The 16,666-nt window shown below is 41.4% G+C and overlaps 1 protein-coding gene across 2 annotated transcripts in view; it reads left to right on the top strand.

The window, feature by feature from the left end:
- Window positions 1–16,666, top strand: part of LNX1 (ligand of numb-protein X 1) — a 111,713-nt gene that overhangs the window by 75,401 nt on the left and 19,646 nt on the right. Inside the window, exons 4-8 of one of the 2 annotated variants that reach the window (XM_051790380.1) lie at window positions 1,467–1,708; window positions 3,291–3,446; window positions 8,822–8,974; window positions 12,173–12,375; window positions 15,019–15,390. In XM_051790380.1, coding sequence (XP_051646340.1) covers window positions 1,467–1,708; window positions 3,291–3,446; window positions 8,822–8,974; window positions 12,173–12,375; window positions 15,019–15,390 — 1,126 coding nt within the window. The remainder of the gene's footprint in view (window positions 1–1,466; window positions 1,709–3,290; window positions 3,447–8,821; window positions 8,975–12,172; window positions 12,376–15,018; window positions 15,391–16,666) is intronic. The other variant, XM_051790381.1, reaches the window with a different exon arrangement.

The raw sequence follows: 16,666 nt of genomic DNA, 5'->3' as shown, positions 1-16,666 counted from the left end.
GCATTGTGTACTGCATGTATTATGCATTGCCTTTTGTGCATGCCATATATTACGAAGAGCTTTCTATCCCTAAGGGTTTCTACATCTATTTCTGTGAGTTTGCCCTACAGGGTACTTTCATGAAAGTCATCAGTTAGCCTTTGCTATGAAGAAAGAGATAATAGTAACTGAAAGTAGGTCAAGCTCATTAGATTATGATTAAAAGGTAGATTTCTTTTTCTAATGCGGTGAATGCAGTTCTAGTGGGTGGGCACTGGGCAGAAGAGGTGCTGGAGAAAAGTCACAGGTGCTGTGTCCTTGGCCACTCTGTATTTTCAGTTATTTTATAGCTTTTGTTGAATACTGACTCATAAAGAGTACAGCAACCTTCAATTTCATTCTAGCGACTTTCTTTAATGCATCTTAAAAAAGAAATGCCACACATGGTCCTGCCTTCACGCTCTAGGATGAATCTAGAGCAGATAGTTGGCACCACCAGTAAGTTGGTTTCAAAGCAGGCTTGTAATTTGCCTCTTATAATGCTTTATCTTCAGCTTTTTTGGGAACATGCATGTCCACCACAAACAGAGGATTTTGTCACTGTGGAGATCAAGTTAGGATTTAGGATTTGGATTTTCCTTCAGAAGTATTTTAGGACCTGCCTTGAGCTCCTCAAGCTAATGAAATCCCAGGTTGACCTTGGTCTGAGGTCTGAGGACCTACTCTCAGTACCTTGGTGGGAGCCCTGCACTCCCTCCTTGTCACTGGTGGGGCTGCAGAGGAAGTGGGACACACCTACCACCTCTTGCACCTCTTCCTCTGTCAAGGCACTGACCTCTTTATTTTAGTGTCTCAACTGAGCTGGAATAGCATTGTTGGCAACCTCATCTCTGTGGCTGAATTTGAAAACAGTTCCTCAGGTGCAGTTCAAGTAGTAAATGGTCTGTATGGGCACCTTATGGGGAGTGGATTCCCGAAGCTCTCAAGTGTTGAGCTCCCACCTGCAGCTTTCCCTTCATTGATTGCACTGGTCTCTACAGACAACAGTACTGTGCTTCAGGTGTGACTGCCTTGGTGACAGGGAGGGTTTTTCAGGGTGCAGGACTGGGTAAAGCACCTTTTATTTCACCAGCCTCTGATTTAATTAGCCCCCTGCTGTTCCTGTTGTCCTGCATCTGCAGTAACTGTTTATACACGTGAGACTACATGCCAGGCTGAGGCTCTCTATTGTTCATTGATCAGCAGTAGTCTTTCTATGTAAGATGTTAACTCAGCTCCTTTGAAGGACAGATTTCCTTCTTTTTGATTCTGTGTAACATGACAGGGTTGGCATTTTTCCCTCTTGTTAATCATCCATGTTTCACTGGTCACCACAATCATCACAGTTTGTTCTCCAAGTGATTCCTTGACACCAGATAATTTCCATAAGTACGCAGCATTTAAATGCAACTTGCTATCATGTGTCTCTTTTCCTCACTTGTCCTTAGATGTAAAGGAGCATCTCACTATGGCCTTACCAAGGAACGGAAGAGGCGTTCCCAAGACTGCTCTCCGGACCATGGCTCCAGCTTAGCGGTAGCTGCCCTGGGCCCTGAGCTCTCAGCAGCTGCGGCCATTGCCTTAATGACAGATGAGCCAGGGCTGGTGAACCCGGCCTTCAGCCCCACCTCGGAGGACAGCCAGCTGGGCAGCAGCCCCGGAGACCTGCACCGCAGCAACCGAAACAGAAGTAAGAGCTAAAAAGGTGGCTTCAGAGCCTGGTGGCCTCTTTCAACATTGATTTTTCTGTGAAATATAGGTTGTTGGAGGATTTAAAAAAAAGGGGGAGGATATCGAAAGCTTTCATTTTACATGGTATATCCAGTTGTGTACTCAGTGACCAAATAGACTTGAGTTGAAAACAAAATGGCTTGGCCAGGGGCAGCATCAAGCTGAAGATAGACTAGCTGTACCCATGCAAACTGCAAGTCTTAAGAAAGATTATTTAGACAAATCAGCTCAGTTGGAAGATTAAATGTTATGTATGATGTGCTGGGGAGATGGTGTAGCTGTGTAACGGCTTCACCAGAGCCTGGTGGCCCAGGTAACCCCCATGGATGTGGACACATACCCAAAAGCCTGTTTGGCAGTTACCAAGTATTCGTAGGAAAAATACACCTTAAGAATTGCCTTACGATCTTGGGAGGCGTCTGCCAGCTTCTCAGGAAGGTGCAGCTCGGAAGAGCTGGTCCTGCTGAAATAACCACAGTCAGTGACAAGTTGCGTCAGGAAATCTTGCCTTGATCTTTCACCCTGTGACACCGCACTCGTCTCTGATGAGTGTCATATTTGAAAAGCATGTCCTGCCACAGGCAGACTCAGAAGTGTTAACTGTGAGTTCAAACTGCGTATTTGAGGATTCTAAAGCCAAAATGGATAGCCCACCTTGTTGGACCAGTTGTGTCTTGAGAGAATTGATAAAGGGCTGAAGAAAGACCAGAAAATGAGCAGTGCTTTCTTCTTGTGTGCATGGAGCTGGAGGGGCGAGGAAGGGGATAATGCAGGAAGAGAACTCCAGAATCTCAATAAATCCTGTCAGTTTTATTGAATTTAGAGGCCACAGTCTGGTTTAAGGGAATGTTGTACTATTAGATTACAATGTTTGGCTAGCATACAGAGCTGGAAGAGACAGAACAGCAACTGCCATGAAGATGTCTTTAGCAGGATGGAAAAGAGCAACATGTTTTGAAAGTATTATGACTTTTCTTTTGTATTGCCTTACTCAGGTCAGAATATGTGACATATTTGATCCTTCCTACCTGATAATCCTTGAATTTTTGACATGAAATTGTTGGCAATCGTTGGTGGCTTTGGAAGCCTTGCAAGGTTTTGAGGCAGTAATAGTAGTGGGGATTTTTTCAAGAAGAGTTTTTAACAACTTCCAGCCTTTTTTTTGTCACACTTTTGTAGCTTGGGAAAGGCAGTGCTTCTTCCTTTTACTTGCATTTTTCACAGGATTTATGCTGAGATTTTGTCTTGGCAGAGGATTATTCTTTCCAAGGCTACCACACTCACAGAAGATGTCTCTTTGTGGCTGGCAAAACAGACTGGGAAGGAGGCAATTCCAGGGTGTAGAACTGAGGTAGGGTAATTGTACCCAAATTCGTGTGGGTGCAGCCTTAGAGTATCAGCAGGACTCAGGTGGGAAGGTGAAGTGCAGGCAGCCCTGTTGTTGATGTTATAGCCCATCATATGCCAAGGGCTGCAGAAATGCTATGGTTCTATCTCAGAACTGTTGAACTATATTGATTTGTTTTTTCCTGCTGTTGCAGCTCGACACTTTGAACGTTCCACTATAAGAAGCAGATCTTTTAAAAAAATAAACAAGGCGTTCAGTGTTCTTCGAAGGACAAAAAGTGGAAGTGCTGTTTCCAACCAGACTGACCGTGAAAGGGAAACTGTTGGAAACTCTGCTGCTGGAGAGGAAGGTAATGCTTTGTTCTCCTTGTGTTATCACTTAAAATGGGGTAGGGGATCCTATCCACATGGGAACCGGATGTCCATGACTGACATGCCTTTCATGTGGTGGACTGTGTGTGATTAAAAAAAAAAAAACCAAACAGAAAACTCAATCTTTCCTTATTTTTTATTTAAAAAGATGTAAGTGACTAGCAGGCAGGACTGTTGCTGGGATGTGTGGGACCTCATGTAGGGCTGTTCTGGTAACAACCTGAATGCTACAGCCAGCCTAGTATCTAGCACACAGGATGTGGGATCTGATGTCTAGGATCTATCACTGGAGCTGTCATTGACTTGCTCTGTAATTTTGTTCAAGTCTTCATCAGCATGTGCCCGTCCCCCTAAAGCAAATGGATCGCAGTGATCATACTTTATAGGAAGTTAATAAGTTTTGGCTAATGTTTATGAAGCACTAGGAATTTCCATTGGGAGGATGGTATGAAAGTGCAAAGTACTGTAATTATTCCAGCATTTCTGTGGGATCCTTGGTGACAGACTTGTATTACCCAACCCAGGCTGGTGATGAGGTAAGAATGTTCTGCTCTTAAACGGGGGGAGAGGCAAGTTTGCCTCATGCATGTCAGGGATGAGGGGTCTGGCAGGCAGTAGCACCTAACATTTGACATTCTCAAAACAATAAGCAAATGTTACTAATCACTCTGGACCATAATTATAAAACCAACATTGGCATTCAAGCATCAGTAGGACGTGATGAATGAGTGGTAATCATTGCCTTAATCAAGGTCTTCAGTGAGCTTATTATTCCTTTGCTTGAGACCTCAGGAACTCATGTCTCTTCCCAGACCAAATGTCCAGGATACAGGCTTTAAGAAGACAAAATATCCAACTTCTCTTTGCTCTGTATTCAAGTTCTCATTGAAACCCCCACAAAATAAGGACAAAAGGCCACCAAATGCTACTTTTAAGCATCATTGTTCCTGAAGTGGTGAATTGGGGAACCATGTTCAGTATTCTGCTTTATTTGCTTATTCTTTCAGGAGAGTTTCACTATGTTACTGTGTTTGTGGTACTTACTCTCCTACCTCACATACTTGCTGATGTAGCCAAAATAATACGTGGTTATTCAAAACTGTGAACCTTTTCCATAAAAGGAATGTGAATATCCTCCTTGACCTGGAAACATTATTAATAACTTTACTGTCCCAAATATTTTATTATGTTTCCCCAAGTAAAATTTTGCAAATAAGTTGTTTGTATCTCTATATAGGCAGACAGGTATATTTCTCATTCCCAAGCAACTCTTCAATCCACTGTAAGCAAAAGTTTGCCTTTCTTCAGAAGTGGAATTCTGCATGTCCCAAGTCCATACTTTTGAAAAAACACCTCTTCAGGATGGGACACAGTGATTTTAATGACCGCTTTCTGCCTAGACATATAGTTGACATTAGTAACTCTTCCACTGAAAGCTTGGTTTCATGTCCAGAGTGTGTGGATGATCTGGATGTCAACAGCACCTATGCAGTAGCCCAGTGTAGTCCAGGTATTAACAGAAGGAGGTGTGTACTCTGACACTGGCCTTTACATTTCCAACAGAATGAAAAGTACTGCTGTCTCAATTTTAAGAAACATATAATGGGGCCCTGAAGTGGCAATCACTTCAGGGTCCCACTGACAGTATCAAGGTTGTCCATTCTCTCCTTGGCTCTGCTTGCAGTTTCATTCCTCTGTACCAAGCATGACTGTAAACTTGCAAATGTATTTGGCTGCACTGGAAAAACCAGGTAGGCATGTAATTACTTAATAAGCAGTTACTCTTAACTATGAGATCACAGAAGCTGGGTACCTAAATTACTTTATTAACTACATTTGCAAAGAATGCATTTTGATTACACAGTTCTGGAATTTAATCTTAAAAAAATGCAAGCAAATAACTTGCAGCAATACAACTTGAACAAAAATCTCTATTCAGTTCTTTGCAACAGGTGCTTTGTGTAATGTCATTTCAAAGGCTCTCTCTGTTTCTTCTTGTTGGAGGAGGAAATGAATGTACTTCTTTCTGTAGCAGTTATCCTGACAGCTGGAGGCTGGTTTTTTTCTCCAGCTTGTACATGTTCCTCTTTCATTTATTTTTTTTAAATCCTCAGTTGCTCTGAACAGTCTGCTGTTGGACTTCTGATTAGAGCTGTTGGTCAGTCTTTAGGGATAGCTACAGTATGCTCTACCCTGTGCTTGCTGCAGCTCTGGTCCTAACTCATCGAAGAAAAGGCAGTCCCATGTGTCTGTCTCCCCATTGCCACTCCACTTTCCCAGGCATGGAGATGCTTCTGTGGTGGTGAATGGAGATGGTTCCTGAGGTTTCACAGGTTCATGTTTGGGACCACCTGAGACCACAACTCAGCTGTGCCTCATTGCTCGAGGAGATTGGACAGCACTTCACCAACTTTCCTCACCAGGCTTAGTCAGTGTATGTACACAATAAAGCTGTGACTATGCCAGCCTCACAGTGGGCACAGAGTGATGTGTACCCTTCTTGCTGATAACTTCTTATTGATAAAGGAGCTGTCAGATCATCTGGCAAAGCTCAAAGTTCATCTGACCCCAGTTTTCAGAATTTCCTCATCTTAGTTCAGATGTCTCTGTTTGATCTGTGTTTTGCCCATATTTCAGTCGAGGGAGCTCTGAGAATGAAAACCATAATGAGTATCTATGTATTGACCTTCAGCATTCCACTGCAGTGTGTGTAGGTGCCTTTAATTTGAAGCTACTATGTTTATTGGGCCAATGCTCAGTTGCAATATGACTGTCAGAGTGCAAGACAAACTAATCATTTCTGATGTGGAAGAAAAAATATTCAAATTCTGCTTAACTTGAAGCTGAATGCAGTACTGGTTTTGGAAAACCCCTTTGATATCTATAGACATTGAAAAATATGATGTATAATGTCAAATGTGTTTCTGTTATAATTACAGCAGAGAAATAGTTACAGTCTAATGCTATCTTATACCTGGAGCTGCTAGCAGTTCTGCACTGTGAAGATTAGTTCCCTATTTATGTTTCTAGTTCGTGGTTTGATTTGTTTAATCAATGTTATATGTGCTATTTTGAATTTAAATTATTCAGGCTTTCTTTGTGCCTCTGTTTAAACATTTTTGTGACATTTTCAGCAGAGAATTGTTAAATGTCCAAATCAAATAAAATGTTAGATGTGAATGAGAAGTGCAAACACTGATGAGAAAATATTTGAGGGAAGGAGTTGTTAAGATTTTCTCATTTTTAATAATTTGGTGTTTATCAATAACCCATGCAAAATAATATTTTTCTGTAGTGCAGCACCCAAGCTTGTGATATCTACCGAAGAGTAATTTTATTAATAGCACTTGCAGCTACAAATAGCTTTCCAGGACTGAAGTAGAAATTCAGAAAGTTTAAAAGAGGTGGTTTTATTCTGAGACATGAGGGAAGGTGACAGGGACATGCTTACGGCACTGATGCATTTAAGATGTAATATCCTCTGACTGGATCTAGTAGTGTAAATGACCTTGACAATCTACTTAAATGGTGAAATATCTCCAAGCAAAGACTGCTCCAGCTTTGCTATGCTTATTTGTATCATTGTGCTTTTAGCTTGGCATTACACTTTTAATTCACTTCCAAGAAAGACTATAAACAGATATACTCTTTGCTTAAACTGATCTACAAATACAAGTTGCAAACCAGCTAATGTTTTAGGAGGAAAGAATTTGCAGGTGCAACTGAAAAAACCTCTATACAATTTTACAGTAAAAGAGAGCTGTTTCTGGCTTTCAAAAACATTGATTAGTTCCATTTTGCAGTCAAGCCATTGTAAAAGAAATTGAATTTATGATTGCTTGAGGATGACAAATGTTTTTCAAAGTCAAACTCATTCTTAGTCTCATGGTAGGTGCAGTTCTACCACCTGTTATTGCAGCAGTCAAGACCAAGGCAGCCTCAGCAGGCACTGGCAAGACCACGGAACAGTTCAGTTCAGTGGGAAGCCTGTTGTATTATATATATATATATATATATATATATATATATATGTATATATATATACACATATATATATGATAGATAGATGGATAGATATGCTTCAATATTTGGAAAAGTACATGAAGAAAAAGAAGGTAAGTGAAACACACATGGTATCAAGCATTTCATGACATTAAAGCTCTCTATGTGCAGAAAAGAAAGTGGTTTATTGCACCCCAGTACAAGACAGTGCAGCCCAACTTCTGCCTCAGGAAGGCTGCACCCCACAGAAATGCCACACTGTTTGTGTTTTTCCCAGATTTGATTCAGTTGTGGTTCTGATTTCCCAGAACAGCTGTACAGAACTGGTTCAAAGTGCTCTGCTCCGGAACGATGAGCCAGGCAATTTCCAAAAGAAAGGGGTTGTCTCTGTAGCATTTCCTCTACTGCAGACTGATAAATTTTCCTGCTGTAAATAAGAGAGCCACAACTCTTTTGAGACACATTCAGCTCTACAACAGTTTAATTTTAGTTATTTTGGGGCTCCTTTGTTGAGAGGAATGTCCAGAAGGAAGAAGAGATGTTAGAACAGGCATCGCCTTCTACCTGCCCCCTCTATCAGAGCAGTATCCCTGGAGAATTAATGGAAGGCATTAAATCAAAATGATGGCAAACCACTGGGAGAATGAAACACTGCATGAAAATCCATTGGGATGGAAGTGTTGCAGAATAAAGTCCCACACCAGTGCAAGGGCATGTGACATTCAGAGACACAAGAATTTTCCTACAATAAGTTACACAAGCTTCATTTAAATTCTGGTGTCCAGATGCTGGGAAGCATGAGTGTGTGTCCCTGCAGACAGCATTATTTGTGGCGATGGGCTGGCATCTCACATCAGTCAGGCCTTCTGATCTAAATGAGGACTTGCAAACACAGACACAAGTTTTGTTTACAGTGACCTTTGATTAATCTGGACTCAAGAGTCACAGCAAACCTTACACAGTGCTTTGAAATACCAGGAATGAAGACAGAAGTTACACTCATGGCTGCACTATCGGAAGGAACGTGGTACGCATAGAAGTCAGCTGAAACCTGAGCATTGAAGGAACACTATCATTAATTACTATAAACTGTGGGGATAAAATATTAAGCATAGTTAAAATTTTGTAGTACTATCTCATGGCCACTGTACTAATGAATGTTTGGTGTCCTACATTGTGCCAGACAAGCGGAGTTTACTTTGCAAAGCTGGTCTCTCCTATGTTATTTGTTACTGTAATGGGATGTGTGAAAATATAAATAAAATTGCACACTAGTATAAGGGAAATATTTTTTGAGGAAAAAGCTCACACAATCTTTCTGAATGCAGATGACATTTTATTATATTGACAGATTCAGAGTCCTCCATACAACCCCCGGTGACAAAAGCACAACACTCTGTGGGAAAGCCTGCAAGAATCACCAAAAATGAGACAGAAAGTCTCCTTTCTAGATTCAGCAGCTCTTCGATATTTAAGGACTGGAAATATAAAATGGTAAAGAAAGGTATGCAATACTCCTGGGTTTTCCAACTCTGGAAGACCTGGCCTAAGATAACGGAGAATTCCAATAAGACTGTGAGGGCTGGAAAATGGAGTATGTGAAAAATGATACTCCAGCCTCACAACAGGCTGAGTGATGCAAATCCTCAACCCAGTTGGAGCTGAAGACCCTTAAATTGGCCTGCTGAGGCCCCATTCACTGTACACAACCAGATACCATATCCACCTTTTCTGGGCATGGTATAAACATTCAAAAATTCAATTCAAAGACATTGCTTTCTAGACATGGCATCATCTTATAATAGGTGTGGTAGGTTTTGATCAAACTGCACACAGTGTATGTAGGCTTTTTGGTGAAAAATTATTATGAATTCTCTTATTTTAAAGAAATGTGTATTTGTGTATTTTATACATTTAGTTTGCCAGATGTTACTGTTAGTTTATCAAAATAGACATTGGCCTTTCATTTACAGCAGTCTAGGTTGTTGGCAATACAATGTCTGTGTATATGTCTGGAACAAAAAGAGGCAAGTCTTCAATGAAGAGAGCAGAAATTAATGGATCATGGAGTTATTTTTGTTGCTTAGCCCGTCTGGAGAAAATGGTTCAATTTATTAATTATATTTGATAGAGTGCACAAATCAAATAAAGGCAAGAAGTAAGACAGTACAGCCTGCTAACTATAAAAGAGAAGCATTAGAAACTTGTAAACTGGCAAGAAAAATGTCTTGAGAAGATTTGCTCTGTTGTAGATTGCTCACTTCAGAAGGAAATTAGGCATTAAAAATTCCTCTAAAAGAATCTCCATAAACTCATATTGAAAGTCAGCCAAGTGCAACTGCAAGACTTAACAAACCAGTTAAGGCATTGTTCAAGATGCAAAGAAACTTATATAAGTTTATACCCTATGTAAAGATATATGTAAGTCTTGTACAAGTGTAGAGACTTGTTCACTGCCACGTTGCCCTGATTTTGCTCTGGGATTACAGACTGAAGTAACATGAGAGTGTCAATAGCTTGTTCAATGCACAGTTCTCCATTGACAAGAATTGTAACTGAATAATTCCTTTAGAAAAGTTTTCAGATTGAGCTATGGGAAAATGAGTGTCTGAGTCAAAAAGCACAGTTTGCTAGGATGTGAAGTGAGTCGTGCAGTGGGAAATGGAAGTAGTTCTACTATAGGAATGTTTTGGTCATCTTCAAAATATATATATATATACACATATATAAATTTATGCTATTTGTGTTCTGAGAAGATCTAGGTATCCAGATTTTCATTTGCATTTTACACATAGCTACCTTTGTAGCCACACTAAGAATGTAAAATTTGCATGCTTATTCTGATGCAGGGATCAGACCACTAGTGATTTTTGAGGAGTACTTGTATCATCTGACTTAAAGCACCCCACTGAGATGCCAGAGTTAATTGCCTCATATTTCTTAAGCAGCGGTGGAGAACATTTGGCACTTCCAGGGGTGACTTAACAGTTACAGGGGTATTGATTCCTTTGAATGCGTGTGCACTATAAAGGAAGTCAGAGCAAGTGGATCACCAAATTGTGCATTTGACTTAGAGACCTGGATTTAGATCAAGTGAATCCACACTTCAGGCTAGAGAGAATTGAACAAATTATAAGCTGAGCAATAGCATTTAGAAAATAGAAGAGTATGGGGAAAATGAAGCACCTTCCGTTCCTGAGACATTAGTTGCATGCCAAACTTAAGTAAACATGTATTAGGGCAGGAACTGCTATTACAAGAGTATAAACTAAATGAATACTTGAGTATTAGGTTGGAAAAGGCTGTGTAGTTATCTAAATAGACTTTTATTGCCTGTCAACTCTTGTAAAACCACAAAGTCGAAGTCTGTGCTACCGGTAGGTGCTTTTTACAGATGTGGAGGAGGACAGCTTCCCACCCCGAAGAACATATGATCAAAGAAGTGGTAAGGGATGCAACATGGTGTTTCTCAATATTTTTTTCCTGTACTTTCTTCCCCCTTGCTCTCTCCCAAAAGGTTTTGGTGCCTTGCTGGTTTGTTGCCTGCTAATTCTGTACTAGCAAATATTTATTCTATCTCAGATACTGGTCTGTTAATTTTCATTTTACACTTAACCACTATTCAATAACAATTACTGTACTTTCATTTCTAAAATAGGTTATTGAAAAAATACTAGCAGTTAATTTTTTGGTTTACAGGTTTTTCATATAAGCACTGGATTGGACCCACATGCAAAAAATTCAAAAGCTTTCTCTCACCTGTGAGGGATTCAAAATTATTGAAGGCTGACACACCTGTGCTGTAAAACTCCTAGGTGCTTTTACTTCAACATTGCTCACTGCTGAGTGTGGACCTAGAAGGAAGGAGACATGCTGTGACATGCTGTGAAATCAAACAGGCCAGTTGAAAAGTATTGTTTGGAGGAGGATACTCTTATCCAGTGCATTATAAATACAAAAAGACCTCTGCCCACCATTAGTCCCTCCTCCCCACAGCCAGATTGCCACGGCCAGCAGAGATCTTTCCCTGCAGGCACTTTGAGCATACCACAGTTTTAACACAGATACATCACAGTAAGAGCCAGTCATTCCTACTTCCTGGAGCTCAAGCAGTGATGAAAGGAGAGGAATCCGGTAGGGAAACTACTGTAGGGTTTGGATTGTCCAAGATATCTTGTCCTTCTGTTAGCTGAAGATAAATAAAATGCTTCCTTGGATATCACAAGCCAAGCACCCAGTCCTCCACTATGGCATCAAAACCAGAGAACAGCCTGGGATGCTACCAGTGAGACAGAGCGTACAACCCAGCACAGAAGGGATGGATGTTTGTTGAGGTGTCCACGCCCATCTGCTCTAGGGCCAGCAAGGAACTGTGGTGTGGTTCTGAGGTGTCTCTGGGGACTAAAAATGTATTTTGTTCCCCTAAAATGTGTAACAGTTTTTAAGTACATTTCATCTGTCCGGATTACATCAAAGGTTTAGGGCTGTGTTTTGTGGGGGGAAAAAAGGAATATATTAATTGTGAAAAGATCCCTTCAAGTCCACTCAGCAAGCATACCTATTCTTTCCTACCCTCTTACTATAAATTATATCCATGCATAAAACCTAGTTTGGCTAACTGGCAGGTACTTGAGCTTGTGCCATACGTATTTCAACAAAGTAAAGCTGTGATGTCAAATAAATACCTTATGTGCGTTTCCAGGTTTTCCCAGGTTGTATCACCTGATTCCAGATGGGGAAATTACCTGCATTAAAATCAGCCGTACCGATCCTCATGAAAGTCTGGCCATTAGGATTGTGGGAGGCAGTGAGACTCCCTTGGTTCACATTATTATACAGCATATTTATCGAGATGGGGTAATTGCCAGAGATGGAAGATTGCTGCCTGGAGACATGATACTAAAGGTACAGTACTGTGGAGGTACAAGATAAAAATATCCTAACAAAGAATAAGGTTAAGTCAATTATAATGATATTTGCAACGTTGCATGCAGAAAGACATTCAGTTCCTCTACATGCTGTAATGATTTCATTAATTTCAACAGTTTTTGAAGTTCATGGATTTGTTTCTGTTTCCTAGTAGCTGACAAACCACTCTGATTTCTCCTCAAACATGGTGGATCCAAAATGCAATGTAGGACAGTAGACTGTCGGCATTTCTGCCCCAGTGGTGCAAAACTTGTTTCTGTCAGTAGAGACTGGGCTTTTTGTCCAGGTTGTTTCCACTGAACTGTGGGCCTAAATCTCAGTTGGTGAGGGTTCCACTGCCTCATATTCCACTTATACCAGGATAGGTGACAGGAGGCTGATGAGTGTTATTTCAGCATCTAGCTCCTCTGTATGATGTGTTCAATACCACAGGAGTGTTAGACACTGCCCACTTTATTTTGTGAGTGTTGCTCCACCAGCAGCCCCAGGTGAAATCTTTAAGAACAACTTGAGCGGTCTCCAGGCATTAGCTGTTGACTGCTATTTCTGCTCATACTTCTATAGAAATGTACAAGAGATGAACAAGAATTGGGCCAGATGGTTAAAGATCATATATCTTTACATCTTTACATCCCATCAGCAACAGCTTTTGAATGGGAACTGCACTCTCAGTTGCCCCAGTGACTTGGAGTTCAGCGAGGATGGTAAATTATATTAATACATCAGTCTTTAGACAAAAAGAGTGACTACAAAAAATACTAGTTCCTTCCTTGCTTTGATACTTTGATGATGTGTATTTGGAGTGCACAGGTATATTCACATTGCAAGCCAGAGGTACGGCTGCAGCTCACCCAGGTTTTCCAAATTAGAATCTCTCACATTTGAGAGCAGGCTGCTTTGTTCACTGTAGGCAGGTCATACTGCCATGGACAGACTGGTACTGATGCCCAGGCTAACCATTGTGGCATTAGCTGGGATAAGGCTACAGGAGCTGGAAGTTGCATGGACTGCAAAGATCTGACATCATATCTCTGGGTTGGACTCTCGATGTCCATCCCACTGCCTGCTCTGGCATGCCTAGCTGGTAGAGTTAGTGAGTAGTTCCCCAAGTCCTACTGACTTTTTCTACTACATATTCCATATGAGTAATTACTAAGGATACAATCCTCTAAAGTTCAGAGCACCACGTATAAGCCACCATGCTTCCCTAGCTTTTGCTGACCCCAGTGGTATCTGAGGACACTTGAGGCATGCCAAGGTTGTGCCACGCCTTCTACTTCATGTCAGACAGACCCTGGCCAAAGAGGTTTCTCGGGATCACAGTGTGGACATACTTCACTGTAGTAGTGTATAAAAATGCCTCTGGATTGTGGTTCTGGGTGTTAGCTGGATAAGTGTCTCTCAGTTGTGCCTTTCATGGAGGCTTTTTGTCCTGGTGCCAGCACAGAGTGGCAGAGTTACTGGCACCACTGAAACAAAACTGTTCCTACAGGGCACATCCAAACTGCACTATGAAGCTGTGACTGTAGCACGGATGGGCCCAGCTCAGCTCTCCCCAGCTGTGGCTCATTGCCCAGGGATTTACTGAGGATTCTTAGGAATTTCAGCCCCATCCTGCTGCAGCTCATGCTGTTTATGGTACCCAAGCTGGCAACTTTTGAGGTGTGTCTCTCTGGGTGCAGACCCCCCCCACCAGACTGTAGCAGGGACAGCCCCATCATGCCACACTGGCAATCTGCAAAAGCAAACACCAGCCAAATGCTTTTGTCCATGCTGGGGACCATTTCTGTTACATTTTGGAGACATTTCTTAATATTTAAATGGTTCAATCTGTGCAGTGTAAAACTATGTGGAAATAACTTGTCTGATTAGGGTTTTCCAGCCAGCAGTGAGTTACAATCTTGTAACTGGTTTTTATTTAGCAATATAAAGTGCAATGCCTAGTCATTCTTACACATATGGACATGACAGGATTGACTGGAAGCTCTTTCTTTTCACCATCCAAATTAAAAAAGTAGTAGTTGTGCAGTTTTACTGTCATCTGAGTTAAATCTTACCTGGAAAACACTGAGAAACTTTAAAAGTCTGATTTCTGGTGTGGTAAATCATCACAATTTCTGGTAAATATCCAGGGCATTTAAAGTTCTACTTGAGGTTCTTTTCTGCATTTTAATTAGAGATTCATTACTGGGAAACATTTTTTTTCTTTGACTGTACCGAGAACAGCTGGGAGATAATGAAGGGGAGAAACAGGAGGAAAGTGGTGTGAGTGAAAGGAAAGGTTGGCAAGGCAAGTTGAAATCAGAAGCTAGTGGAATAAAACTAAGATCTATGAAAGGATATTGAAGCTTGGGAAGAACAATAAGAAAGACGGAAAATAACATGTATGTCTGGAGACTATCAGGGAGAAAAGGGAAGAAGGGCAGAAACTGTCTGTACAGCACATCCTTTCCTTGGGGGAAAGGCTGTTCTGCACTGCAAACTTGGCCTCCTGCTTGACACAGTTTGAAATAGCACGTCACTTTGTATGAAGACATCTGTGTAAATAGAGCTGCTGTTTCCAGTGCCAGCTCGGAATAGACTGGCTTCCTGCTGCTGATTTACACTTCTCTCTTCCAGGTAAATGGCATGGACATCAAAAATGTGCCTCACAACTATGCCCTGTCAATCCTGAAACAACCCTGCCACGTGCTCCGACTGACAGTGCTCCGAGAGCAGAGGTACCGATGCCGAAACAGCGGACTTTCCCTTGATGCTCACTGCAATAGGGATGACAGTTTCCATGTTGTGCTAAACAAAAGCAGTCCAGATGAGCAGCTGGGAATAAAGCTGGTTCGCAAGGCCGATGAGCCGGGGGTATTTATTTTCAACTTGCTGGAAGGTGGCATGGCTGCCCGTGATGGACAGCTTCAGGAGAACGACCGGGTGTTGGCCATCAATGGGCATGACCATCGGTACGGCAGTCCAGAGAGTGCAGCCCAGCTGATACAGGTTTGTCATCACCACTTTGACCACAGTTTTTGAACTGTGCAAAAACCAAGCAGTGTGTTTTCACCATCCACTGCAAAGCGGGACCAAACATTGAGTTTGTGTGTTTGGAGAAGGGAAGGAGACATTCAAGCTTGGATGAGAATTTACTCCTCTAAAAGCTCCTTGGTTTCATTGTGTCTTCAAGGGTGAATGTGGGCATGGACTCTCATGTGTCGGGTAGTGGTGCCTGCTACCATCAGGCTTTAGAACATACAGATCACTGTAAACATCTCTATCCTCTGAGCATCATCAAAGCGTGATGCCATCTGCCAAAAGGCATGCCAACCTGCACCCTGGAAGCACTGGGTCCGGTAGGATCCTAACTCCTCCAGCTCAGAAGGAGTCACAGTGCTCTCTGGTGCAGCCCTGGAGCAAACCAGAGTAGCCTAAGGCAATGGATGGCAAGTTTCAGAATGAACAACACCCTCCCAAACTCAGTGATTTCCCATGGATGTGTTTTACAACTGAAGGTAGTCCATTCCTTATAGGTATTTCTTACCTAAATCCAGCATATAGAAATCCAAATGTTTTGGAAAAATGGATTTGTAGCTCTAGTTTTTATAAATCTCTATTTGGATGCTCATGGAGAATTAAAGGAATGCCTCTGCAATGCACTAAGCAGTCTTAACACGAAACTGTCACAAAAAAAAACAAACCTGTGCCTTTCTTAGCTACAAAATCAGTCAGCTTCTGCCTTATTTCCCCTCCAGAACCATTTTCATTTGTTTTCTCTGTTTACAGACTATGGGTTTTTTTAGAAAACTTCAACATAAAAAGCAAAGCCAAGAATCTTTTGTTGCTTTTATCTCGTATTTATAGCACTTATTATACTTGTGCATTTTTAAGTTTCATTTGGAGGCATGTAGAGTGTTCACATATTGAAGAATTTCATGGGCTTCAATAAAAAGATGTCAAATCAGGCTGGCTGCTTCCCCTTTTCTGACAGGTATAATCAGGGTGATATAAGTCGGACTGAAAGAAGCATTCAAATGCATTCGTTTTGTGGAAAGGATTCCTCTGTTAGCATAGAATCATAGTTGGTTGTAGATAACTTTTATTAAGAAGTTTATAACTTAGGTAAAGAAAATGTCATCCCCTTGCATAATGCCAGTTGTTGAAATTCTGGTCCAGCATCTTTCTGGATTACCTTATGTATCTCACTAACTGGGAGCAGAAGGCAGAAGGGGAAAGGTTTAAATTCTCTGAGGGCAACAAGTCTGGAATGAAAAACTTTGTG

The sequence above is a fragment of the Manacus candei genome, unplaced genomic scaffold (assembly GCF_025592945.1).
Source record: "Manacus candei isolate 608988 ecotype Guabito, Panama unplaced genomic scaffold, ASM2559294v1 h1tg000028l, whole genome shotgun sequence".
NCBI classification, from domain to species: domain Eukaryota; kingdom Metazoa; phylum Chordata; class Aves; order Passeriformes; family Pipridae; genus Manacus; species Manacus candei.
This window is presented reverse-complemented; position numbering and strand designations above follow the sequence as displayed.